This window comes from Ceratotherium simum, chromosome 15, assembly GCF_057802395.1.
Source record: "Ceratotherium simum simum isolate JZ-2026a chromosome 15, ASM5780239v1, whole genome shotgun sequence".
NCBI lineage: Eukaryota > Metazoa > Chordata > Mammalia > Perissodactyla > Rhinocerotidae > Ceratotherium > Ceratotherium simum.
In genome coordinates, this window is record NC_141914.1 from 25,451,241 (window position 1) to 25,477,915 (window position 26,675).

The 26,675-nt window shown below is 45.4% G+C and overlaps 1 protein-coding gene across 6 annotated transcripts in view; it reads left to right on the forward strand.

Moving 5' to 3' along the window:
- Window positions 1-26,675, forward strand: part of KALRN (kalirin RhoGEF kinase) — a 633,526-nt gene that overhangs the window by 262,014 nt on the left and 344,837 nt on the right. For all 6 annotated transcript variants that reach the window (XM_087439724.1, XM_087439725.1, XM_014783031.2 and 3 more), the window contains exons 7-9: window positions 2,301-2,492; window positions 6,146-6,277; window positions 9,874-10,104. In XM_087439724.1, coding sequence (XP_087295850.1) covers window positions 2,301-2,492; window positions 6,146-6,277; window positions 9,874-10,104 — 555 coding nt within the window. The remainder of the gene's footprint in view (window positions 1-2,300; window positions 2,493-6,145; window positions 6,278-9,873; window positions 10,105-26,675) is intronic.

A 26,675-nucleotide genomic window follows, 5' to 3' on the forward strand; every position in this document is an offset into this window, starting at 1 on the left:
TTGTTGCTTTTCTTGCTTCCCATCTGGCCAATGCATACAAGGTCTTTCCCAGGACAGGAAAACCCAACAACCCTAGATATATCTGGACAAATGTGTATGGGAGGGGAGGGTTTCCAGGATTTGAATCCAATTTGGAAGAGCAGCTATATTAGACGCTGTCAACATCCCACCTGTATCCCCTCAGCTCACCCTGAGGATCATCTGCAGATGGTTCCCATATACAATGACAGCTTCCTGCGTTTCTCTGTCCATGGTCACTCTCTGACCTGGGGAGTGTGCTTGGCCTGTGTGTAGGTCAGGCTGGAAATGCCCAGGAGTTACTCCAGGAGGGACCTTCAACATGAGCCGTGAGGCTTGGTGAGTACCCTAGATTCCTCACCTCCCAGAGGGATAGCTCAGTGATGTGTTCTACACGGTCTCTCAAAAGGTCTCGAACGGATGGCCCCCCACTGCTCATGCAGTAACCCACCAGTGAACACATCTTTTCTTCATTTTCCTCCCTTTCCTCTTTGACTTCCTCACTCTCTCACCCTGCTTCCTGGGATCACACCCAAGTAAACGATTTGCCCCAAATCATTGTCTCAGGGTCTGCTTTAGGGGGAACCCAAACAATGACACAAAGCTGGAAATTTGGGAGAATCTAAATGTTATTCCCTTAGAAGACAGAACTATTAAAATCAGTACATGCCGTTTTTTTTCCTCTTCTATGCCTTTATTTCTAAGTGCAGAGTTGTTTTTTCTGTCTGTTCTATAAATAGAGTTTAATTTTAAGTAGAATTTATGTCATAACTCAGAAAACAGGGCTGATAATGATTCCTAAATCTTTGCATGATAGTTATTTCAAATAATAAGAGTCAGTAATATTCTAGCTCTATTAAAGAAATGTATTGTGTTGGAAAGATCTCACGCCAGACTAAAGAAAGAGATTACGCGTGGGGGCGTTAGACATCAGGATGGATTTGTGTTCAAGCACTTCACTTAACCTTTTAAACTTCCACAGAGACCTTTTACGTGAAGAGAGACCTTATCAACCTGGCTCAGGCTTGAGATGGAGTGCTTGAGGGCCTGGACAGCGAAGATGAATGGGGACCATGAGGGAAGAGGGAAAGAAAAATAAAGACCCTTCATTAAACTTACCCAATATTAATGAACTACTCCTGAGCTAATAGAACCAAGAGAAAATGCTGTCACTGAAGAATATTTATTATCATTTAGGAAGATTTGTAACAAAGAACGAAGGTGTGCAAGCCACCTGCCGCCCTAGTCCTTCTTCGGGCAGACGTTGTGTGATTCAGAACAGTTCCCTGTGGGTGCCACAATATTACTTGATTGTTTTGACACCTCAGACAATTAGTAGGAGGTAGCAGTTAAAAATAATCATGCTCACTGCTGTCTTATGTTTGTGGGGTTTTTCTTTTGTCTTGTTCCTTCCTGGAGGGTTTTCTGCTGGCCTTGTAGGAAACAACACACATGTCATGAATTTTTAATTGGCAAAGATGGGAATGAATCTAAACAAAACACAAGAGGAAAGGAGTCGGCAGGGCCAGGAGAGCCCCACCGATGCCTTTTAGGGGTACCCACAGCTGCCTTTTTGGGGTCAGGTGGAGAAATTTTCGTAAGTCAGGTAGGGATGAGAAAGGGCTCCACAGGTCTTATTTTTAGCATGGAAAAATGTGGCTTCAAATGCTCTCTTTATTTAACCCTGACCAATGACCAGTGCCCCAGCTCTTTTGGTGGGGGGTGGGGCGGGGACAGCAAAGTCTTCACTTGGTGATAGGAAAATGTGTAGTTATTGTGTGACATGTGTCCTTTGCCCTCTTTGATGAGCACCACTGCCCTGTTGTAGGTGGCAGTAATTCCCTGGGTACAGCTCTGTCCTGAGCAAGAGAGTGCCTTTGCCTCCTCCAGCTTTTGTCCTAGTCTGAGCCATTGCTTCCAGAGAGTAACTCTTGGAAGTACCATGCTGTCACCTTGGCATGAGCTCTTAAGATGATTGTGAGGATTACTAAGGGAGTCCACGTAAAGTGACTGCATTCATGTGCATTAATAGCTGGCACAAAAACTATGCTGGTCCCCAGAATGAAAGGTCTCAGTTACTGTACCTGCTATCTGTTGAAATTTTATTTTGGAGACAAGGACTTCCCTTGGGCCAAAAATGATACCCTAGTGTAGCCTATACCAGCCTCTCTCATACTTTTTGTTTTGGGTAGCCTCCTTCCCCAAATACTCACCCAACCCAGAAGGGCTCAGTGGCCTTTTCAGCCTGCCCCACTAAGCACTCCCTCTCCTTTGCTTCCCAGAATGCCTATGTCAACATCAACCGCATCATGTCTGTGGCTTCCCGCCTCTCTGAGGCTGGCCATTATGCCTCGCAGCAAATCAAGCAGATTTCCACACAGCTGGACCAGGAGTGGAAGAGCTTCGCAGCTGCCCTGGACGAACGCAGCACCATCCTCGCCATGTCTGCGGTGTTCCACCAGAAGGCTGAGCAGGTGACGCCAAGGGAGCTGCTGTGGCTGCTGTTGGTGGGCAGAGTGGATGGGCAGGGGACGGGCAGGATGGGAGTGCGTATACTTTCTGTAGAGAGCCTCTCCTCTTTTTGAAACACTGAAGACCCTGCTGAGTAGTTGCAGCAGTAACCCATGTTCTACCACTTTCCTGGCCCCTGTGTACACAAAGAAACACTGGTAACTCTTGGTGTCTTTGTTTAACATCCAAACAAGAAGGAACCCAGAGCCTATTTACATTCTGCTTGGTAGTTTATTGTTGTGTGTGCGTTTGTGTATTGACTGTCTGCTTAGTTTGCATTCCCTGAGCGTAGACCAAAGGGGGGAAACTAAACTGATCATTGAGTGCTGAGAGCAGGGGGAAACTAATTTTACACGAAGCATTTGCTATGGATAATAATAATGTAATAATAATACAATGGATAGAAATAATAATAATTTGTTGCCATTTGTTTACTGGCATTGGCCAGTGACGTTACTAACTCATTTTACAGAGAGGAGTGTTGAAGCTCAGAGAGATTAAGTGACTGCCTAAGATCCAGTGGTTGGAGCTGCTCTAACCAGATCATGAAGAGCTGATTGTTAAACATTCAGTCATTTTGTGAGCTGGTTGTTAAACATAGCCATTACTTAAAACTAAATTATATAAATTTGCATTAAATATGTTATATTAAAAACAAAGGTAATAAATACTCAAAACTCATCATTCCCAATTATTTTACTACATTTTATTGTTATCTATGTTCTTGAGGTTATTTATATCTGTTTATCTCTATGGTGCAGATACTATACAGTGTGTGCTACTGATCGTCTCTTCCCAGCGCCACATTCTGTGATGTCACATGGGTAGCTTGAAATAGACCAAGGTAGACAGTTTACACCATGGAAATCAGCAAATGCTACAAACCAGGGCCTGATTTATTGTTTCTTTGATTGTCTTAGAGTCTTAAGAAAATGAGGGAGAAAATATTATAAATGCAGACTAAACTTAAAAATATGTCCTGTCTGTAGCTGTTACATTGTGAATAGCACACAAAATTGAGGAAATATTCTTCTGATATTCAGAAACTATTATTCCATTCAGCAAAGAAGTCACTCACGTCACTGATGGACGAGTAATGTTCTGACATAGGTCTTCAGGTATTTTTCGCTTTTGTGTTGGAACTATGTAAGTTTGTCATTTGCAGACAAAAGCATCCTGTGAGAATCAACTGCCCATATGGAATTTATAATAAGGAGCATTGTATATGTTATTATTCTTTGTAAATTATGTGCTACACATCCTTTATATCAGTAAAGTTTATGATATACTTATGTCTCTGTACATGTATATACATGTATATACATACATACACGTACACGTGCACATATATACATATATAGGTTAGTTATTAAATATAACTAACCTATATATATAACTAACACGCCACTGTGAAAATCACACAATTACTCTATGGGCAGCTTGGATTTCCATTCAGGTATGTCTAACATTAAAGCCTGTGGTCTTAACGTCTAAATTTCTTCTTTTGTATGACATTTGGGTAGCTTATAGATAGTGGAGAGTCAGACACAAGGTCACACCTTAAATCTCTCCATCTGTTACCTACCTAACATGGAAGGCAGTGTGGGATAATTGAAAGAGTCTAGGCTTTGAGGGCATACACCTGTAGGTTCTAATCATTAGCTCTTAGGCAAGTCACCTCGCCATTCTGAAATTGTTTCCTCATCTCTAATGTGGGGATAGTCATAAATCTCACAGCACTGTTATAAGGATTAAAGATGGAGCATGTAAGTTTCCTAGCGTGCTTTTTAAATGGTAGACATTACTACTGTGGGTATTTGTTCAACATGCTATCCTGGCATCTGTATTTCCTCGACCCGTGTCTGTTTCCGCCTGAGACCTTCCCAAAGACTGAAATACTGTGTCATAAGTCAAGAGAAGCCCTACATATTGAGAGGATTCTAGGCGCCTCTTTTTTTTTTAAGGATGATCTTGGCAGTGATTGATGGTGACGGGTTCATTCTTAGGACTGTGAGAATATTCATGTCTAATCTCTTGTTCTTTCTTCAACCCAATCCCTTGCACACTTCATTCAAGGTTCATCAAGATTGTCAAGAGAGACTCAATGGTTCCTTCTCTATCTCTTTCTCTTTCTCTCCTTGAGTTGACCATTTTGTGGGATGTACTATAGGACTCCTGTTAGAGTATTACAGAGAAGTCCCAAGGACCTTGAAGAGATGCTCCCCTCATGATTGACACATGAATGTCCAGTTGCTTTCAGGTTCCTCTGTAAAATGGTTATTGGTGGAGCAAAGAAGCTTCTGAGATGTTAGTAAATACATGCAATCTGATACTGGATGGCACCCAGCGCTCTTCCAGAATTGTTAAGAGATGGCCTAATGTGATAAAATCATATAGAGTGAAAAATCAACCACAACAGCCAACAGGCCAGGGACTGAAAGCTGACAATGACACCAAGACTAGAACTCCAGCAGTTGCAGAAGCTGGAGGAGTCAAATTTTATTGATGTTTCCTGACTTGGATTAATTTGAATCAGAAGCAATTTTATTTGTATCTATTTTTTAATGCAATTTCCTCAGGTATTACCAGTCCTTCAAGAAAACTCATAAACCATGCTTCTTTATAGCTGGGGAAGAAAACATACCAAACAATGGATTCAAGGCTATTTTTTTCAATGCATTTATTTAGGCAGCTCTTTATTGTCCTCATATGGGCTGTTCTAGGCAATGAGATAAAAAGGTATTTAGGCAATTAATTTAAATGGAGCTGTGCACCCAGGCAAGAGAAGTCACAGACAGAACCACTCCAGACTGTTGAGTGAAGAATTATTTGCATTTTAGAGGTATATTTTTCCACCCAATAAATCTGAGTGATTTCAGTTAGCTCACCCTTTGAGCATGAAGACCCACAGTCTTCCACAGTTATTAATTTTAATTTTTAAATAATTTAATATCTGTCAAGATCTATATCTATATATCACATCCCAGGAGCACTGCCACTGTAGGCACAGTACAGCCTGTCCCCCTCAGCTGCCCCTCCCCTCACCCACCGCTAAGGCTACTCACCCAACAGTGGGGTTCTTGTTGAGTGTTAATCCCCATCCCCTGTGGGAATGGTCTCTGCAAGTTCCCTGGGATGCCTGATGGTCCTGGATGAGGCATTCTTTGCTCATCTTCACAACTCACTGTACACACTATAAAGTATACGTGTGGAAACATCCCATTACATAACATGCAGCCCTTCACATGTGCCCGTGAGTGTGCACGGGACAAGAAGCTTAAATGTATACATGTAGTGAGCTGTTTCCACACCTGTATTTTATAGTGAATGTGTAGATATAACCTGTTGAACATGCAGATGGCTCCCATCCCCACCAGTTTCATAACAGTCATCTTTGTTTCTGGAAACCACGCTTTCTAAACATGTACTGGGTCTGACTACTTACATGGAGTTAGTATTTTAAGAGTTAAAGAGAGAAGTCCACCCTCTGCAGTGGTCTCTGAAGGCTTCCCGAGGTCCTGATGCTTCTTCCCAAGGTATCTGACCATCTCTACATAACCTGCCGATTGCCCACCCCCAATGCTCCCATACTGACCCGGCTGGTATCTCCTTCCAGTTCCTGTCAGGAGTGGACGCCTGGTGCAAGATGTGCAGCGAAGGTGGCCTGCCATCTGAAATGCAGGACCTGGAGCTGGCGATCCATCACCACCAGTCCTTGTATGAGCAGGTGACCCAGGCCTACACGGAGGTGAGAACAGAGCAGGACACCCAAGAGTCCTGGGTGTGTGTGCATATGGATGGGTGGCAAGAGTATTGGCCTGTACACTGTGAAGTAGCCTGGGTGGGACTAAAAATAAGAGAGGCCATTTTTCTCCCTTTGGAGACATCTTTGAGATCCTTGACCTGTGAATGATAGTGTCTCCTGCCAGGCAGCAGAAAAAATGTGGCCAGCAGCAGGCGCTAGCTTAGTGCGCGCACGCACACACACACACACACACACACACACACCCCTACACCTACCTCACCCTATATGTGAAGATCGGACTCTCTTCTCTGGGGGAGGAATATAAGAAAGCAGCACAGTGCTCCTCTTGAGTTTGCTTTCTGGCTGGTGCATGGGCATGTTCACACTAGCCCGACTGCCCCTTTTATGAAGGAGCTCATCAAAAACTACTAATTTTCTCACTAGAAGGTCCAGAGGAATATACACCATGGGGTGGAGATAGTGTTTGCAGGAGTGAGAAGCTGCCATGGAAATGAAGGGCAAACTAAAAGACTCTTCCACTGAAAAATCAAAGGCCGAGGGCATGGTACAAAGTTAAGAAGGGGAAGAAACTTCTTGACATTCCTTCAAGCTGAAAGGAAAGGGCCTATAGGTGCATCTGTGTGGACACACACAAGTAAGTAGTTCACTAACTGGCAAGAATTCTGAGGGAGGACTCTGAGGGATGTAAAGAGACAGATGGGCTGATTAAGGAAGCTGGACGAGGAGGGGAGAGTGAATTCACATCCGGCTCATGGTTTCCTCTGGGGCCAATTAGAACAGTGTTTCTCAAAGTGGGTTCCTGGACCACCTGCTGCAGACTCACCTGAGGTGCTTTTTAGAGGCGCAGATTCCTGGGTTCCACACCAGACTGAATCAGAGTGTCAAGAAGTGGGACCTGGAATCTACATTTTAATAAATATTACCCCAGGTGAGTTTGGTGCATGTTGAAATCAAAGAACCAATGGGTGAGAGTAAGGGTTTTTGCCACAGTCAAATCTGAGTTTGAATCCTGGCTCCCCTACTTACTAGCTATGTGACTTCAGGCAAGTTACTTAACCACTCTAAGCCTCAGTTTTTTCTTCTGAGAAATGAAGGTGATAACACCTGCCTGCAGTTTTAAGGGTTATAAAGATAATACCTGGGGCCGGCTCCGTGCCTTAGCGGTTGGGTGCACGTGCTCCGCTACTGGCAGCCCAGGTTCAGATCCCGGGCACGCACCAACGCACTGCTTGTCCGGCCATGCTGAGGCCGCGTCCCACATACAGCAACTAGAAGGATGTGCAACTATGACATACAACTATCTACTGGGGCTTTGGGGGAAAAAAGGGGGGAAAAAAAAGGAGGAGGATTGGCAATAGATGTTAGCTCAGGGCTGGTCTTCCTCAGTAAAAAGAGGAGGATTGGCATGAATGTTAGCTCAGGGCTGATCTTCCTCACACACAAAAAAAAAAGAAAAAAAAAAAAAGATAAAACCTGTAAAGCACTTGGCCCAGTGCCTGACAGTAATCATTGCTGAAAAATGGTAACAGGTTTGCGATTATAGGAGGCAGAGAGGAGGGCTTGTGAACCAAATCTGAGCTCATCAGATCCAAATGGCCCAAGGCTTTCTTTTATAACAGAATTGTGCTCTGTCCATGGGTCAAGAATCTCTAAATTTACTGCTTGTAAAATACTACAGTAGAAAGTACAAATGAGATTGATATTATACTTACACATTTCACACTTGTGGGTGTGTGTGTAATTATATAGAGAGACACAGTATTCTCCCAATTTATTCTCAGGCCCTAGTACTGTGGGATGTAAACATACCCTCCAAGCCCACTTCCTAGGTCAGTGGGTTGCCCCTGCCTCCTACAGATGTGGACTGAGGCAGAGGACTGGAACTCATGTTGGCTTGGACTTCAGGACCTGGCCCTCCATCTGTAACCACCCCACCCTGGACATAGCACAGGCCAAAAGACAGCATTTACTCAGAATTCCCTGAAGAGAGCTCTCCTGGGTTTGACCATAGGGTATTTGTCTTATTCACGTCTCTGGAGGCCTTTACCTCTGTATTATTTATAATGTACTTCCTCTCCCCCTCCCCTGGCAATTCATTGCGGGAGGCAGGCATGGTGGGATGGGGTAGGTAGTGGTGGTCACCTAAATTGGCCATATTCCTCCAGCCAGCATTCCTCTCCTGTCTCAGCTGCACTCTCCACTGGCACTCCTCTTAATAACGCCCCAGCCCCACATGCATTTCTGTTGCCCCTTGAGCAAGGGGAGTAACAGCCGCCCCTGTGTTTCTGAACCCGCAGGCAAGCTATTATCAGGACGTGAAGGTGGGGTGAGGGGAGGCTGTGAGCCCAGCAAACAACTCTCCATTCATTGTCATCAGGCTGGAGGTGGGAGCACACCTCCTTCCCCATCTTGCTGGAAGGAAAAGACCATTTCCATTCCAAACCAACTTTGATTTCATTGTTAACCAAATTAATTTAGGATCTTAAATTTCCTGTCAATTCCCTAGTCACCACTGTTTTAAATTGGAAAGACACACGCTCTACTAGGTACTCTGCCAAGCACTGGCGCGCCACAGGTGTAGATAAGATGATGCCGCTTTCCAGAAATATTGCTGCCTGTAATTGCACCAGGATTTCAATGAGGAAGGACAGAGAATGTCCCCCTACTGGTCTCAGCACTGAGGGTGAGTGTTGGGGAAGCCAGGAGCATGGTTGTTGTGTCCACAATCTAAGGGTCCCTCCCTTACTCTGCATGTTCTGGAAAGATGGGGACGTTACCACTTTCAGGAGAAAAAAAGGGGATTGTATAGAAGAAGAGCAAAAGAAGGATAAATATAGAAGAAAGAAAATGACAAGGAAATAAGAAGACAGGAGAGAGTAATAATGATGATAACAAAGATAGAATTGGGGGCCAATGCTACGTGCCGGGCCCTATTCTAAGGGGTCTGTGTGTAACTCATTTAATCCTTTCCACAACTCTATGAGGGATATACCATTACTATCCCTATTTTACAGACGAGAAAACTGAGGCCCAAAGAGGTTAAGTAACTTGCCTCTGGTCACACATCTAGAAGTTTAGAGCCAGGTAGAGAAATGTGAAGAAGAAAGAGGGAGAGAGGCTTATAGTGCTGACATATGTTCAGCTTCATTTCTGAAATGAAAAGAAGTTCTGCCGCCTGACCTAGTCAGTGAGTAAGTACCATGTGCCAGACACTGTTCCAGACAGTGGGGAGAGATGAACAGGGCAGAATCCCTGCCTTCATGAAGCTGAAATTCAAGAGGGAGCGAGACATTGATTCAGGATATGATTCAAATAATATGAGATTCGGGAGTCGCACAGACAGCTGGCTGCTGCCCCAGCAACTCCTCTCCCCCAGGATTCCGGGATGCGCTGCCCTCCCCTGGGCTCCAGGCTGGGCACCGTGGCAGCTCTGGCTGGCGCATTCTTGGTTGTCATGGGTGTGGGTAGGACTGAGATTCTCAGCCTCTAATCAGGGACCCCTGGACAGACCCTCCTTGCCTCTCCGTGCCCTGCCTGCTGCTCTGCTCCCTTGACTTGATCTTCCTTTCTTCTTGCAGGTCAGTCAGGATGGCAAAGCACTGCTGGATGTGCTGCAGCGTCCCCTGAGTCCTGGGAACTCCGAGTCGCTCACAGCCACAGCCAACTACTCCAAGGCAGTGCACCAGGTGCTGGATGTGGTGCACGAGGTGCTGCACCACCAGCGGCGGCTCGAGAGCATCTGGCAGCACCGCAAGGTGCGGCTCCACCAGCGGCTGCAGCTTTGCGTCTTCCAGCAGGACGTCCAGCAGGTAACAAGCTGCTGCCCCACGCCTGGCATCCACCCCAGACAGGCTGACGGCTCGAGTCCCTGACCTGGGTCATCAGGCCTGGGAACAGCTGATTTATGCAGGGAAGAGGGCAATTCAGCCCCCAGCTGCCCCCTCCTCAACACTTGTTAATTGCAGTCATGTGACATAGCTTTCTTTGAGGCAGAGCTTGGCCTCACCCAGGCATGAGCTCTCTGGACAACTTCAGGGTCTGGGGGGTTATCGGAGCACTGTCGGGGTTGGACCTCACGTAAAATGAGCTCACTTCCCCATCAGGGATGCAAGTGGCCTGCTAGAGATGGGCTGTGGTGGGGTACAGGCCTTTACGGGATTCTTTGGCAAGGTTGTACTTGGGAAACCAGATTTACAACATGGGCTGTTGATGACTGTATGTTCCATGATTAGAGGTTATTTCTGGGTTAATCTGTCTTTTTGCATTATTATACCAGTCATAGCTTTTTCCTTTACCACAAATAATAAAGAAATGGTTATGTTTCTGACTATAAAAGGACAGCCTTGCCACAAATGCCTTTTTGGATGAAATAACCCATCATACTTTCTCTGTCTCTGAGAGGACCCTTGGGAGCTTTGCTCTGAGGACTGATATACTGGGGGAGGGGGAGCTGGTTGGGAGCTGGAGACTGAAGTTGAGGCTTAGCGTCATCTCCCTGCTGGTTCACTGTGAGAGGCAGGGATGAGGGCGCTTATCTTATCAGACTTTTCTGTGGCCACCAGAAATATGTATCTGTATAATTTCAAGACTATACATATAAAAATGTTTCACTGTCCTTCCATACCTCCTGTGGCATTGACCAGGCGTAATCCAAAAGTGTATCGAAATATATGTGGAAATTTGGGAGCCCATTGGACATGTCTTTAGAGTATTGGTTCCCTTCACAGCTGTTGTTGGGCGGGGCCCTCGTGCTGGGTGCCCTGAGACAGAAGCAGGATGGAGGGAGAGAGGGGCATCCTGTCACTGCCTGTGACACCCTCTGGGTCCCGGGATGCCATGCAGTCAGTCCCAGGAGTAGACAGGCCTTCATTAGTGTCCCCCATTCTTGGGCTGTCCTAACTCCCCTGCATTGCCCCTCCCCTTCCCCTACCCCCCACTGGGGCAGTGATTGAGTCATCAGAGGCAACACCTTAGCCTTAGGAGAAACAGGCACTGCTTATGTGCTGGCCCCAGCTCTGAAACCCTTGTGGGGCCTGCTGGGAATAGAGAAGCAAATGAATCAATTGTCTACCCCTGCCATCTGGAACTGTCCAGATACATATATCATCCCTGAGCACAGGAGAGCACGGAGTCCATCTGTGATTGAGACAGAGTGAGGTGCCAGCCTCTGGAGGCACACAGAGGAGGCGTTACTATTTCAGTGAACTCTGAGTGACTCTCAGAGATTATCTGGCTACGGATTGCACAGCTTCCTTGGTGTGCTCTTAGCCATCTTCTGTTTTGATGGCTTTTATACTATGATGGGTGCTGGAGAGGGGCAGAGGGGCTGCGAGGAGGGTGGGCAAAAGATCTCCCTGGCAGGAGTGCGACATCCAGACTTGGACTATCTGGGAATGGCTGTTACCAGACTTTTCTGTGGCCACCGTGACATCTACGCTAAAGCTAGGAGAAAGTATAATAAAACTACACTGGTGGCTATTCTACATCATGCTCTTAAAAATGAGAGCATTTCTGGAATTAAGACCCTATTAATTCATCTCTACTGTATGAATCACATTATTGGCACTGAAGGAAAATAAGCAGGGGCCGGCCTAGTGGTGTAGTGGTTAACTGCACATGTTTCGCTGTGGTGGCCCAGGGTTTGCAGGTTCGGATCCCGGGCGCGCACCGACGCACCGCATGTCAAGCCATGCTGTGGCGGCATCCCATATAAGGTAGAGGGTGATGGGCACGGATGTTAGCCCAGAGCCAATCTTCCTCAGCAAAAAGAGGAGGATTGGCAATGGATGTTAGCTCAGGGCTAATCTTCCTCAAAAAAAAAAAGAAAGAAAGAAAGAAAAGAAAAACAAGCAGATTGTGAGGTGGATGTGATGGGGTTTGAAATTTTCAAACTGAATTTCCCAGGATGGTTAATTCCGTTGTACTTTTCAGGACATGTGAATATGACTTCTGGGAACACGACTTCATTCACCCCTTGTCCCACTCACTCTCTCTCTCACCGTGTATCTGACTCTGGGACAGGTGCTCAAAGAGGAATGTGAAAAATAAGGGCTACCAAGCCTGGTGATAGGTCTCAAATGCCTCCCTGACACCCAAACCACCATTAGCACCTGACAGGTGTCTGAGCTGGTGCTTCAGAAGGGAGCTGGACATAATGCACTCAATGGTCAGAGGGATGGACTTGGACTTTGGTCTCCTGACTCCCAGAAATGTTATGTGTTTGTTGTTTTTGATTTTGTTTTTCATCTCTTCTATTCCAGTATCTTCTTGAGAGTAGAAACCATGGCTTCTTCCTCTCTGTGCCCCTTATAGCTCTTAGCTGTGTCTGGCACGAAGCTGGGGTTCTCTTTATATTTGCTGACTTGAGCTGAAATTATCATTGGAAAACCCCCAGTTTCTGCTTCTGTTGAGTAAACACCATTTAACCCTCCATCTCAATCCATCCAGTAGTTGCCAGTGAGTAGCTGGAGTCTGCCTACAGAAATTGTGATGTGAAAGTCTTGAGGGTCCCAGATATTTACAGCCCAGGCAGAGGACACAGGGACATACCCTCAGTGCTCACCAAGTATCCCAGTGCTTGTCAGTTATTCAGCAAGCATGGGCCTCTGCAGTGGGCCCAGCACTGTAAACATTCTGGTAAGATGCCTGGTTAGTTAGAATGGCACAGACATACACATTTGAAAATATAAAGGGCAGTTCTACCACCGCATGCCAGTCAGCGTGCCAGGCAACAGAGTATTGATGGAGCAGTTATAGGCAGAAGCGTGAGAAGTCAGAGTTGGTGTCTTGAAGAGGAGAGAATGGATTGAACCATATAGTCTGGATCCAAGACTCTTGAGCACATTCGGGGTCCAGAGATGTTTACTCAGCAGCCTCAGTGGGAAGCTTGTGAGCAAGCATCAGAGGCCGGGGCAATACAGAATGGCGGCTAGGAGCATGGCTCTGGAGTTGAGTGGCCTGGGTTTCAGTCCCGCTCTGACAAGTCTTGGCTGTGTGACCTTGGGCAAGTCGCCCCACCTCCAGTACCTCAGTTTCCTCACCTCTAAAATAGGAACTCTCATAGTATCTACCTCATCAGACTGAGTGAGATACAAGTACAGAGCTTAGCACCGTGCCTGCCTAGCACAGAGTACATCCTCCATCAGTGTTTCCTGGGTTTGGTCTCATCCTCTTTGAGTGGTACTCGGACGCCGCCTGGTGTTTGTGCTGTTGGGGCCCCCAGCATGATCCTCCTGTTTCTACAATAGCAACTGCTTTGTAGGTTGTGGATCTGCTAAGTCCCATTTCATTCAGTGATAAAATCTCAGAGCTGTCAAGGACCTGGAAGGGCATTCAGTCTAACTAAATATGGTCCAGGAAATTGAGGCCCAGAGATGTAAAGTAACTTGGCCCTAACCACACAGCTAATTAATGGTAGTGCTGGGACCAGAAGCTAAGTCTTCTAGCCCCCAGTCCAGGTGTCCTACAGAAAAGCCATGTGAGAGAGGAGGCAGGGAGACAGAGGAGAACAGGAAGAGAGACGGAGAGCACACATGCATACTTACATAAAGGGGGGAAAGACAGATGCATACACACACCCCAAAACAGGAAGGGAAAGACAGAGACAGACGAGAGAGAAAGGGAGAGAGAGAAAGGGAGAGAGATTTAGAGACAGAAAGAAGAGAATCAGACATACATGCGATGGGAGGAGAAAGAGAAAGTGGAAGGTGGGGGGAGAGGCAGAAGAGAAAGGGACAGGGACTCCTGCTAGTGGAGGGAGGGAGAGCGAGCCAGCCTCTTCTTGCCTGACTCCTTGCCCCGTCACCATTTCTGGGGGTAGTCTTTCCCCAAATAGGAGTACTTTGCCCTTTAAGGGCCCAAAGCAGAGTACAGCAGAGAGATGAAAAACAAAGGTAGACGCCAGTGAAAAAAAGGTTCCATTTGAATATCTGCAGCCAGAATTGGCTGACACATCATCTCTGTCGTAGCCCTCCCTTGGGTCCCAACAGCTTTCTCTTCTCTGCTGGGCTTGGAAGCAATGGAAATAAATCTCTAAGGCTCAAACTGGAACTTGGGTTCATTAAGCTGCAGAAAGGTATGGGTAGTATTGCTACAATACTGCCATAGTGTTGCTCCTGGAATAATTTTCAGTACTATTGTTTTTCCAGTTTAGAGTGCGACAGTACTGAACAACAGCCAAAAGAGTGCCCCATGAGGCATCAGCCGATCTCCACCTTCTGTCTCTTATTCTCCCCTAACTCTTGTGGCTTTCCTTGGATGTGAAGAACTGCTTCCAAGCCCAGATAGACCTCACTTTGTGGTGAGAAGAACAAGAGTAGCTAGATTCTTGATCTTTCTGGAAGATGCAAATTCCATTCCATTTTTTCATAGCCACAGCAAGTGTTTTGAGCACTCTCTGCAGGCCATCTTGTTCTGCCTCTCCTTCTTCTTCTTCTCCCTCTATTTTTTGCAAGAATAATTTGATGAAGTGTTTTGGAACACTACTATGTGCAAGGCCCTGTGCTAGGAGTAGAGGTCTCTGGCCTGAGAGAAGACATGTACACCTAAGGATATATGAATGGCCCACAGCTATCTGGGTTCAAGGCCAATAGGCTGGTGGAGTCAGAGCAGGGAAAGTTCCCTGTGGTTGGGGTGGGATTTGCACTGGCCCTTGGAGCTCAGGCAGGGGAGATGGGGATGGTGTTCCTGGGGAAGGCCAGGAAGCAGAAAGCTAAGGTATAGCCAGGGGGCAGGGAAGAGGAAGTCTACCTGGGTGCCTGTTCCAGGCAGCAAAAGGGGGAGGTAAGGCTGGGAGACTTAGGAGTGGTCTTGGTGGTGTGGGTGGGACAGTGACACATTTGAGGATCCTTTGCTCTCCCTTAAAAATAATGTCTTTTGTTTTTAAGCAGTCCAGTCAGGTGAGCTACTGAGGGGCAGTGATGGCAGAATTTATCTGACTCAGTGACTTTCCATTCTGACTGAATGTATTAATATTAAAGTCTGTAGTTCTTATACTACAAATGAATCTCACCTTTTTCTATCAGTTTTTCTGGAGCCTCACATGGAAAATTATAGCTCCTACTCTGTCAGCTCTTGCCTGCCAAAGAATGTGTAGAAAGGATTTGAGAGTAATGTTTTTTTAACTCCAGATATTCAATCTTTTACTAGCTATAGTGACTGTAGCTCCTTAATCATACTAAACCAGTTTGGGCGTTGTATAATCCACTTGATGGCTTTGCATAATAAAAGAGGAGCACTTTGGCTTGCACACAGAATGATTAGTTAGAAAAAAGTGACCAGAATGATGATGGATCTAGAAATGAACTCTTCCTATAAGAAGAAAGGATTAAAGCATCTGAGATGGAAAATGCTCAGGGCACAGTCCCAGACACTGTGTGTGTCAGGGAACACACCCAAGAGAGAGCCATCTTCAAAATTTGAAACACCGACTGGTTACTTGGTGGGTATGTTGGAGAGGAGATTCAAACATGAGAGAGATAGTTGGATTCCAACCCTGAGTTTTGTTAATGGGATTAAATATGTCTATAAAAGTTTTATTGATCAAAGCTCAGGATTCATCATCTCTGTGAGTAAATATGATTGAGCATCTAATCCATTCGCTTGCCTTTTCTTATTTAATCTTCCAACACTATGAGGCAGGTGATAGTTTGGTCCCCATCTTACTGATGAGGAAATTGAGGCTTAGAAAGGTGACATTAGCTTACCCAAGTTCACATAGCTAGTGACAGAGCAAGGATTCAAACTCAAGTCTACCTAATCTGTAGGTCCATGCTCTTTACCTCTCTACTATGCCCTTTGTGCTATGCTAGGTGATGAGAATGCAGAGAGACAAGGACCCTGCCCTTGAGGAGTTTATAATAGTGCTGGAATGTCATTGCTCAAAGGGCCCTGATAGATCACTTGGTCCTAAAGTATGAGACTTGCCCAAGGTCATATAGCCGCTGACAGCTGAGATTCATCCTCCAAGTGCCTGTCCAGTAAGACCCATACTTATACCCAAACACTCTTTTCCATCTGTTCTGTCGTTGTAGAATTGCCCTCTATAGTTATTTATATATATATATATATATTTTTTTTTTCCTGAGGAAGATTAGCCCTGAGCTAACATCTGTGCCAATCTTCCTCTATTTTGTGCGTGGGACACTGCCACAGCATGATGAGTGGTGTAGGTCTGCGTTTGGGATCCAAACCCGCAAACCTGGGCCACCAAAGTAGAGCGTGCTGACCTTTAACCACTACGCCACAGGGCCAGCCCTTACAGTTATTTATCTTTAACACAAATTTCCCTAAAACAGACACTACCCGTTCTCATTTGTTTTTCTCAATCCTAAATATGTTAACTCAGCATTGCTGAGCTTTTATAGCATATATCTTGAAAAATATCCATTTGTCTATGGGAGTATTTAGCAGTGTGAAAGTTCTCAATTAATTTTTTTGATGGTAATAATCTAATCATTCAAGTATGTTCAGGTGGATAATAGATGGTTCTTTGGGCAGAGTGAATGCCCAGGAAGAGCAAGGTTGAGGCTCAGCTGAATTGGTGAGATAGGAAGGGGAGACAGGGAGGGCTCTGCTTATCAGGGTAGCTTTCTGATTGCAGTGAAGATAGGGAAGCGTTCCCATCTACCTCCTTGGTGTCTCTGATCTTCGAGGGAGCACTCTATCCCTCTCTGTGTAGTAGGAGACTGGTTCTGAAGGGTCTGTTCCAGTCCTCTCCGTGTATTCCCTAGCTAGAATTGGCCGAGTTGGGGAGTGAGCTTTAGAGGCTTGCCTCTGACATGCTCAGACCCTCCTGCCTGGGAATTTCATGGACTCCTCCTACCCTCTGCACTCTACACCCTGCCCCATTCCTCTTTGCCCTACTTTTTGCCTTCCTCTCTTCACTTCTCCACCGTGGCCTCTCCCGTGGTGCTTACTTTGATTTTCTGAAGGCAAACTCTGTTCTGGCTGTAGAGGGGTAGTTCTGTCGGGGGGAGCACCTTCCAAGGAAGGACCTGGGCGCCTCCATCTGGCAAGGTTGGGAGGCTGGTGGGGCCTGGGAGGCAGTGAGAGGAAGAAGCCCCTTCTCAGGAGTCATTGAGCCTCGGGGCTTTCTTGATCCTGGTAATTTTAAACAGTTTTATTGTCCTCAATTCCTTTTTTATTATACTATTAACAAGTGACAAGACAGTCACCAGCCAGGGTCACTTCTTTCTGATGACCTCTATGCTCAACGTGTCCTTGACCTCCACATGCTATTTCTGGAGCCTTGACTACCAGGCTAAAGGATAAAAGACTCATACTTTATAACTAGTGGGGAGCTATTGGAAGATTTTTGAGGAGAGGAAACAGCCCATCATAGTGAAGGTCTGAGGTAATTTGGAGCCAGTGGGGTGCTGGGTTGGAGAAGGAAGATCCTGGGAGCCACAGTCATGCTGTGGCCACAGAACATGAACTAGGGTGATGGGACAAGGGTAGATTTGAGAGCATTTCTGAAAAAAATCACTGGAAATTGCTGTCCACTTTGTTATAGAAAATAAGGGAGGTGTCAAGTGTGAATCTGGAACTGTATTTTTCAAAGTGTTGTCCTTGGACCTCTGGCATTAAAATCATCTGGCCAGAGTAGGGATCTTGTTAAAAAAACAATTATCTGGCCCTATTCCACTCTTTCTGTTTAAGAATCTGTGGGTAAGGTGGTGCCTATGTTTTAAAAAGAACCCCAGGTGATTCTGATGCACTCTAACATTTGAGAACCTCTGACTTAAGAGATTCAAGCCTTAGCGATGGAAAATATGGTGACACCATAAACAAGCATCAAGGCACCAGGGTGAGGAGATTCTCTCAGGGAGGCACCTTGGACAAAGGCAAGTTCCGGTCACCCCAGCCTCGGCTCTGTTGGGAAGGGACAGGTGTGGGCTGGCTGGGAGTGGAAGGGCCTGAGGGAGGGAGGCAGCTGAAACTTTGGGTCTTCTGGTCTGTTAGCCAACTTCCACCCAGCATCGCCTCTGTCAGGTAAAAGGACCACAGTTCTCAGAGGGAAGAGAGTCTATACACTGCTGATGAGTTTCAGCTGAGCTCTCTCAGAAAAATGATGGCTTCTCCTGCCATAGCAAGACATTTATTTTGATCATACTTGTTCCAAAGAAGGGACAGAAAATGAATGGCTGGTAATTGGGCATTTCAAGTGACAGCCCGATGGGGAGGCAGGTGGTACTGGCAGTGTGCGCGCCGTTTCCCCTCAGAACTAATGCTCAGTACACTGTGTGAGGAGACAGAAATAATGACTTGATGGGCTGTCCTGGGTGCTCTTACACATTGTGTGTACTTGAGCCTTGAACAGAACAGAATGTTTGTGGATACCTGATGGCTTGTAAACTCACCTTCATTGGCCTCCGAATAATGGCTTTCTAAAGAGCGGGGTGGGTAGGGGCTGGGAGGTAGTTGCTGAGAGGGAGGAGTTCTAAAGTTTATTTTAAAAAAACAAAACGTCTTGCTTGTTTTACCGTGGATCAAATTATGACACAAACTTAATAACCTATTTCAAATAAGGTGATTGATCAGAGAGAGCCAGATGAGGGAAACAGAGAGCTGGGATTCTGATTCAACATGTGTTTGTAAAATGTCTACATTTCCTTTAATGGTTTTTGCCCTTTATCAGATTGGTTGGGTTCATTCACTCATTTATTCAGGAAATGTTCTTTCAGAGCACAGCAGCGAACCAAACAAAGCCCTGCCCACATGGAGCTTACATTCAAGAGGTAGAGAGAAAACATCACCACTAACAAGTATGTGGTAGATCATATAGTGATAGCCACTGACGGATGAGCAGAGAGCTGAATGAATAAGCCATGGGATGTGCTTAAGAAGAGGTTGCAGGCACGCGAAATGGGACCTACGAAGTCCTTGAGACCAGAATGAGCTGGGTGCATTCATAAAAATAGGAGAATGGCCAGAGCGGCTGGTGAATAGAGAGCAGGGAAAAGGGGTAAGAAGTTTGGAGAAATGGGCTGGGTCCAGATCCAATCAGCAATGGAGAGAATTTGGATTTTCTAAGTGTGATGGGAAACAATTGTAGAGTTTCAATAAGGGGAGTGTCATGATTATGTTTAAAGAAATAGGTCTGGCTACTGTGTGGATGGGAGTGTCAAGAGTAAAAGGAGGGAGACCACTTAGAGGACTGGTGGGTGAGTGAGGAAAGGTGGTGGCTTGTCCTAGGGTGGTTGTGGCAGAAACAATGTGCAAGAAAGAGTAAATAAGAAAGACTCAGCCTTGTGGCTAAGCAGCTGGGTGAATTATAGTATCTTTTGCTGAGACGGGGAAGACCAGGAGAGGAGGGGAGTGGAGCAGAAGGGAATCAGGAGTTCTGTTTTAGATAAGTTAAGTTTGAGGTGCCCATTATATGTCAAATTGGAGAGGAAGAGTAGGCAGTTGAGTATATGAGTCTCAAGCTCAGGAGAGAAATTAAGACTAGAACTGTGAATATGGAAATTACCAGCACATAGATGATATTTAAAGCTGTGGAACTGAATGAGATCACCAAGAAGTAAGAGAAGAGAGAGAAGAGATCCAGAACTGAGCCCTCAGGTATTCCAAAACTTAGAGGCTGGGAAGACTAGGAGGATTCAGGAAAGAAGATTACAGTGGAGATCAGCAAGCCCCAGTGAGGATGGTGTCTGAGGAGCTAGTGAAGAAATGTTTCCAGAAAGGGGAGGCTCTTCCTCTTAAGTGGGGCTGAGCAAGGTTGGCATTTCCACAGGGTGGGAGGGCCGCAGCGGCTGAGGGATTCAGAGCCCGAGTGGATGAGGATGGCTTTGGCGGGAGGGCAGCCCAGCCCTGAGAGTCCTCCAGGAAGGGTGGTCCAGAGTAGAGTGAAGAGGGAGTCCCGTGCGGGGGCAGCCTGGTGCATCGTGTCAGAGCCCAAGCAAGAGGAGCAGAGCGTCTATATAAGAAGGTGGCCCAGCACAGGTGCAGAGACTGAGCAGGTTAAGGAGGCCATCCACGAGGGGCGGGGGCTGTGGTGCGCAGTGCCACAGCCTGGGTGGAGTGAGGAGGGCATCCATGAAGGGAGGGCAGCCCAGCTTGGAGGATCAGAGTCCAAACAAGGGAGAAGCTGTCCACCAGGGGGCTAGCCAGGAGAAGTTGATTAGGAGGTGGTCTTAGAATCACCCCCTGAGGAAGGGAAGGGAAGAAGCAGGATTAGATAGAGGGTGAAGCTGAGCTGCAATGTCATCGCACAGGAATCCTCAGCCAGCCCTTCAGGGCGTGCTGAAGATGGGATGACCATTCAGAGCTGTCCCGGGTTGGGGAGCGAGAACTCGGCCTTTGTACACTGAAGTCTGTCATTGGGTAGAGGCCAACCTGGGAAGGGCTGTGGCTTTGGGCAAAGCTACTGTCTTCAGCCAAGGGTAATAATCCCCAAAGGGGACTGACAACTGAGGGCTGTCTGCCTGCTGGCGGCACTCTCAGCAGTTGTGGTAAAAAGTCCTTTATGGCACATCACAGCATCTACCACCTACATGGTCTCAAAGTACCTCCCCCAAATCCTTATTAATTACAAAGGGAGTAAGAGTGGCTTTTGCAATGAGGAAGGCTGGAAGACGCCACCTTAATCGAGTGATCAAAGTTAATCTCACCAGTAACGGGACAAACTGAAATTGTATCCTACCTGATAGAATGCACTGGGAAGAACTCATTTCTGTGATTTCCTGATTCTAATCATGAGGAAATAGCAGACAAACCCAAAGTGAGGAACATTTTAGAAGGTAATAGGCCTGTAACTGTTAAAAGTGGCAAAGGCAAGAAAGTCAAGTGAAGCCTGAGGAGCTATTCCAGACTAAAGGACAACTAAACATGACACGTGCTGCGTCATTTTGCTCTAAAAGTCAGTGTTGGGACAGATGGCAAAACGCATGGGGTCTGGGAATCAGATGGTAGTGTTGCTGCCAGAACCTCTTGGGTTTGAATCCTGATTCCACTATTTGATAGCTGTGTGAAGTCAGGCAAGTTAATTAACCTCTCTGAGACTCATTTTCTTCATCCAAACATGGGGATAATAACTCTCACCTCCCAGGGTTGTGCCAAGATAGCAAAGATGAGATGATGAGCAGCATGCCCTGGCCTAGTGCTTGACAAAGAGCAAACCCCCACAGACAATAGTCTCTTCTTCCGAGGAGGGGAGGCACTGTACCCTCAATATAATAAAATCATGAAATATTTGAGTTAGAAGGAGATTTAGGGAGATGGTCTGATCCAGCATTCACATTTGAGGCAATGAGTTCCAGAGAGGAGAAGGCACACACCCAGCTGGGTCACAACTGGTTAGAGGCAGAGCTGGGACGAGAACCCAGGTTCCTCTTGACCTCAAGGATGGTGTCTATAAGTTAGGATGATCATGATGGTACCACATTTTGATGACGCTTTAGAAACCTGAAACACTTTTATATATAAGTAGAGCTTAGATACCAACTTAAAACTTTGTTCCAAAGATGGTTATCTTTAAGTGCAGGGGCCTCCTGCACTGGGCTGGGTGATCCTTGGGGTCTCTTCTAACACTAAGATTCTATCATGTTAGAAGAATCCAAAAAATCAGAGTCCTGGGACAGAAAGCAGCTAGGCCATTGATTTTCTCCCAGTAACTCAGTTGCATTCGTGGCCACTGTTCAGAAAATATCAATAGTTCTCTTCAAAAGAACTTTTTCTCTTCTCCTTAGCAGCTAGAAAGACTGTCTCCTCCCCTGAAAAGCACTGTCTTGATTGTATGCTCATTGGAATAAACACAATTAGATGAGAAAGAAAGGGGGTGATTAGGGAATTATGCATAATGACTGTTAGATTGGCTCCCAAATCTGGTTCAGGATGTGAGTATCTCTCTTGGAAAAGGCTGTTCTGGGAAAGGACTAATTTCTGGTTGAAAAGTTGGGGCATGAGAAAGGAGGAGGAGCTTTACAAGTTGTCTACAAGACTGCCTGCCTGCTGTAATGGCGAGGAGTCCCAGGCTAACCTGGGCTTTTGTTCCCAATGACAGGGCAAGGTCAGGCCTCTTGCTGAATGGAGTGGTACAACTTCTCCCTAGACAGTAGAGCAGGAGCCTCAGCCATATTTGCGCCTGACAAATCATGGCTGTAAACATTCATTGAGTATCTCATGCATGTGCAGTGCTGGCAGGGATGCTGGGGCCAGAGGGAAGATGAAAGGATAGGATACAATGTTGAAAACCCCATACTCCTTCAGGAACTACCTACCTGCCAAGTGGGGCAGTGGAAAGGGTGGAGACAGACAAAGAGAACTTTGAATGCAGACTGTGAGAGATGCTAAGATAGAGTTATGATGGGAGTATGGAACTGGAGACTTTCACCCCAAAGCTGTGTGTGGGAGGATGAGTTTGAGTTCAGTTCAGTTCAATGTGTCTTAAGCAAACCACTCTATGCTGAGTACGATGCCGTGTCCTGGGATCACAAGGAGGTCAGAGTCCAGTGGGAGAGACAAGCCTGTGGGCAATAACTGTGGTTTGAACAGAATCAGAGAAGCATAGCACCACCCCTGCCTGGATGGGTTATTAAAGAGAAAAGACTTTCTAAAACTAGTGATTTTGAGATGGCACCTTAAGGATGAGTAGGAAGGAGCCTGTGAAGTGGATATAGGGAGAAAATGATATGGACATTTCAAGTGAAGTTAAAAATAGTGAGAGCAAAACTCAGGAGGTGAAAAGCAGCTTTCGGGGTGTTGTAGGGGTGAGGCGGGAATTCACTGGAGGTGGGGTTAGGAGGGAGTGGGATGGCCACAGAGGACTTTGCATGTCAGGTTAAGGGGCCCCTCAAAAACTGTATCCCAGTGAAATGCCCCTTCAAGAATGCATGGTTAATTCCAGGTAAGCCTAAATTTGTGTTCTTCAAATGGATTTAGTGTCTCTAATTTTTTTATTATTAGGATCCAGCTATATGAACAATTTATAATTCTTAAACCTTAGTGTATAAAATTGCTTCTTTGAAAGTAAAGGCACATCTTTCCAGAGTCAGATTGACGACTATCTTTGGGTGCTACTTCCCACTCAGGTTCAGAGGCACAACTGTCGTTTATCAAAGCCAGAGCATGAGTATGGAAATTGAAAGAGAATTTAAGAAAAATCTGTCATCTTGGTGCTATCCCTCGTAACTCACTTGCTTCTGCACCCGTGACCAGTTCCTCCTTCCACGCAGTTAGTGATTCAAGCCAGGCCCCTGGGCGTCAGCCTTCCACCTGCCTCTCTATCACCCCCATACCCAATCAGCAAATCCTGGCCATTCTCTCCCCTAAATACTAATCAAACCTGTCTCTCCACGGACACTGCCATTGGCCTCTTCTGAGCTACCATGGTCTCTTGTCAGGATTTCTGCAGTAACCTCCTGTTTTCCCACTTCTGTTCTTCCCTTCCTCCAATTGATTCTCCATGAAGCAGTCAGAGCAAGCATTTTAAATGCAGATCTTCTGATGTCTTTCTCCTCCTTCCAGCCCTGCAGTGGCTCTTAGGATGAACGCTGGCATCAGCCTCAGCTCACCAGGGCTGAGCACTGTCTGGTCCCTGCCTTCTCTGGGCCTGTTTCCTACCTGCGCCCTACTCAAGCCCTGCTGCTCTGTTTATTGCCTCACTGGGGGAACTCCCACTCTCTCTCAGGTCTCAGCTAACCCTCACTTCTTCAGAGAGGCCTTCCCTGCCTGTTGGCACTTTCCACCATTGCAAGTAATGATGAATTGTGTGATTTCATGTCGAGTGCTTATTACCCACTTAGACTAAGTTCTTGGAGTCAGGGCCTCACCTGCCTTATTTAATACTGCACCCTGGGCTGTCCTAGTGCCGCACACCAGGGCACAATAAGACTAATAGATATCTGTTTGAATATGTGAATATTCATATCCTACATGTGCTTCTCTGCATCCTGAGGACCCCTCAGATAAAAGCAGAAAGATAAAACCTCCTATTGTTGGAAACGCTTGAATACCGATTCAAAGCCATCAATAGGTATGATTAACTATTGTCCTGTACTATCCTGACTATAATTGATAATTGAGTATTTTAAATAAGATCTTGTGCATCAGAGAAATTAACCAGGGGGCAGCTAATAAGGGTTGCCTTGATGGGTGCTTACCCTTTGGTAGGGTCCAGGGTATGGCTAGTAACTCTATTCTTAGCCAATGATGTTCGGATTCTGGGACCCACCAGAAACTGAAGGATTTCCAGACTTCCAGGGCTGCACCTTCATTTACGGTGTGTAATGTAACTGTCAGGCACTGCTGGTGTCTGCTCAGAAGCACATTTCTCTGCCGTGTAGTCTACATGGGAAGCTAGATTGTACTCCCAGGGATGGGGGACATGGAATCAAGGGTCAGGGGACCATGTGGTCTAAATGTGTGTATCAAGCCAGGCTGGCTCCAAATGAACTGTCTGAAACAAAACAGTCAGAAAGCAGCATTTTAAACAATACCTCATGTATTGATTATGTTTATGGGTCCTCGAGTACTTTTTCAGTCTCTATGTATTACTAAAGTAATTTTGTTCACTTCCTAAATCATTGCTTTATATTTGTTAAGTTGATTTCCATGCAGTCCCTGAATCCTCACTGAGGCTGCACTTGTTTTCCCACAGCTTCAGTTCTAATGGAAAAAGTTGGACTAAATGGAGGCAAAGTAACATCACAGAGCAAAGTTATGTTTAAGTAAAAGCCTCTCAAATATGAAATAAATAGATTTTTAGGTGGTTAAGGCTAATTAAGTAAATTGAAAATGAATTCAGTCGCTAACTGAAAATGAATTGACATTTTAAAGAAAGCAAAATAACTAAACCGGAAACAAACTGCCTTTTGTGTGTGTGTGTGTGTGTGTGTGTGAGGAAGATTAGCCCTAAGCTAACATCCATTGCCAATCTTCCCCTTTTTGCTGAGGAAGATTGGCCCTGGGCTAACATCTGTGCCCATCTTCCTCTGGTTTATATGGGACGCCGCCACAGCACGGCTTGACAAGCAGTGTGTCGGTCCGTGCCCAGGATCTGAACCTGTGAACCCTGGGCCGCTGAAGCAGAGTGTGCGAATTTAACTGCTATGCCACCGGGCCAGCCCCCACAAACTGCTTTTTAGGAAAAAGTTTAAAAGTTGTGAAATCACCCTCAGTATAAAAGCTAACCATTTGTGAACTAGTGGAAGAAAAACACTCCTCTTTAACCACTTTGCCTCAGAATAACTAATTTTATTAAAGCTAGAGATAAAAAATGAAATGAAATAAAATAAATTTCATGAAAACAGTGCCAGACAAGCAGGTCATACTCAACTGCTCAAAACTAAATTAAAAAAAAAAACTTGTAATCTGAAAATCTGTCATCAATTCCAAAGCAGTCATGAAAGGCTGCAAGACAGCTCCTTTGTATATAAAACTTATTCCAAAGCTTCAATTCATTCTCAAAAGGGGGTTATTAAAAGTTTAAATATGCATAAAAATTATAAAACTGCACTATTCATGGTACACAATATACAGGAAACTTTGTGACTAGAAGTATTTATCTTTGACCTTGCGTGCTGATGCTTATCATCCCCTTTACAGTACAGAATTGTGGGATCAGATTGTGGCAAGTAACAACGCACTCTCCTGATTTTTTTTGTTGAAATTTCACTGTAAGTAATTCTAGAGTACTGTAGCCTTCTTTCTTCTAAGAAAGGAATAAAGTTCCTTTTAGTGTGGCCTTTCAGTATTTACAAAAGGTAAAAATCTAGTTCCTTTACTACTGCAATTTCTTTTTACAGATGTGCCTCCAGAATATTTAAAAAATATTGCCAGAATTTGTTATATAAAACGTTTATAATATCTACACCTAATGTTTTGATAAAGTCAGTTTCGAAAAAGCCTTTTTTTTCCTTCATTTTAATGGACAGGTACCTGACTTTCCAGTTTTAAGTGAATGTTTGTTAAACCTTATTTTTATATTCATAGGTGCGTTTCTCTGAACTAGAACCATCTTGGTCTGCGCTTTATGATACCGTCACTGAAGGTTTTGAAGGCTTCCACACTTTGCACAATTGCAGGCATTAATTTATCTCAAATGTTAGAGGAAGTGAAACCAAGGGCTACGTTCTGTAGAGCCAGAACTTCCATGTCTGGCTGTACAGAATTATGGAATGATTTGGTCTACCTGCTTGCCACAGGGCAATCTGCAGAAGAAACAGAAAAATGGATTAAAGCATTCTTTTAAACAGGCTTAGTTCATCTAAATCATTTTCCCAAAAGTCCTTCTAAAATCTGAGAAGGCTGGTACCTCATTAATCCAATGTTCAGGTGAAGTTTAGTATAGTAGGAGTAGAGTGGGCTCAGTTGAGTCTTGGCAGGATCTGTAACAGGTGAGTCTGTACCATAATTCTGATTTAATTGTGGCCACCTGATT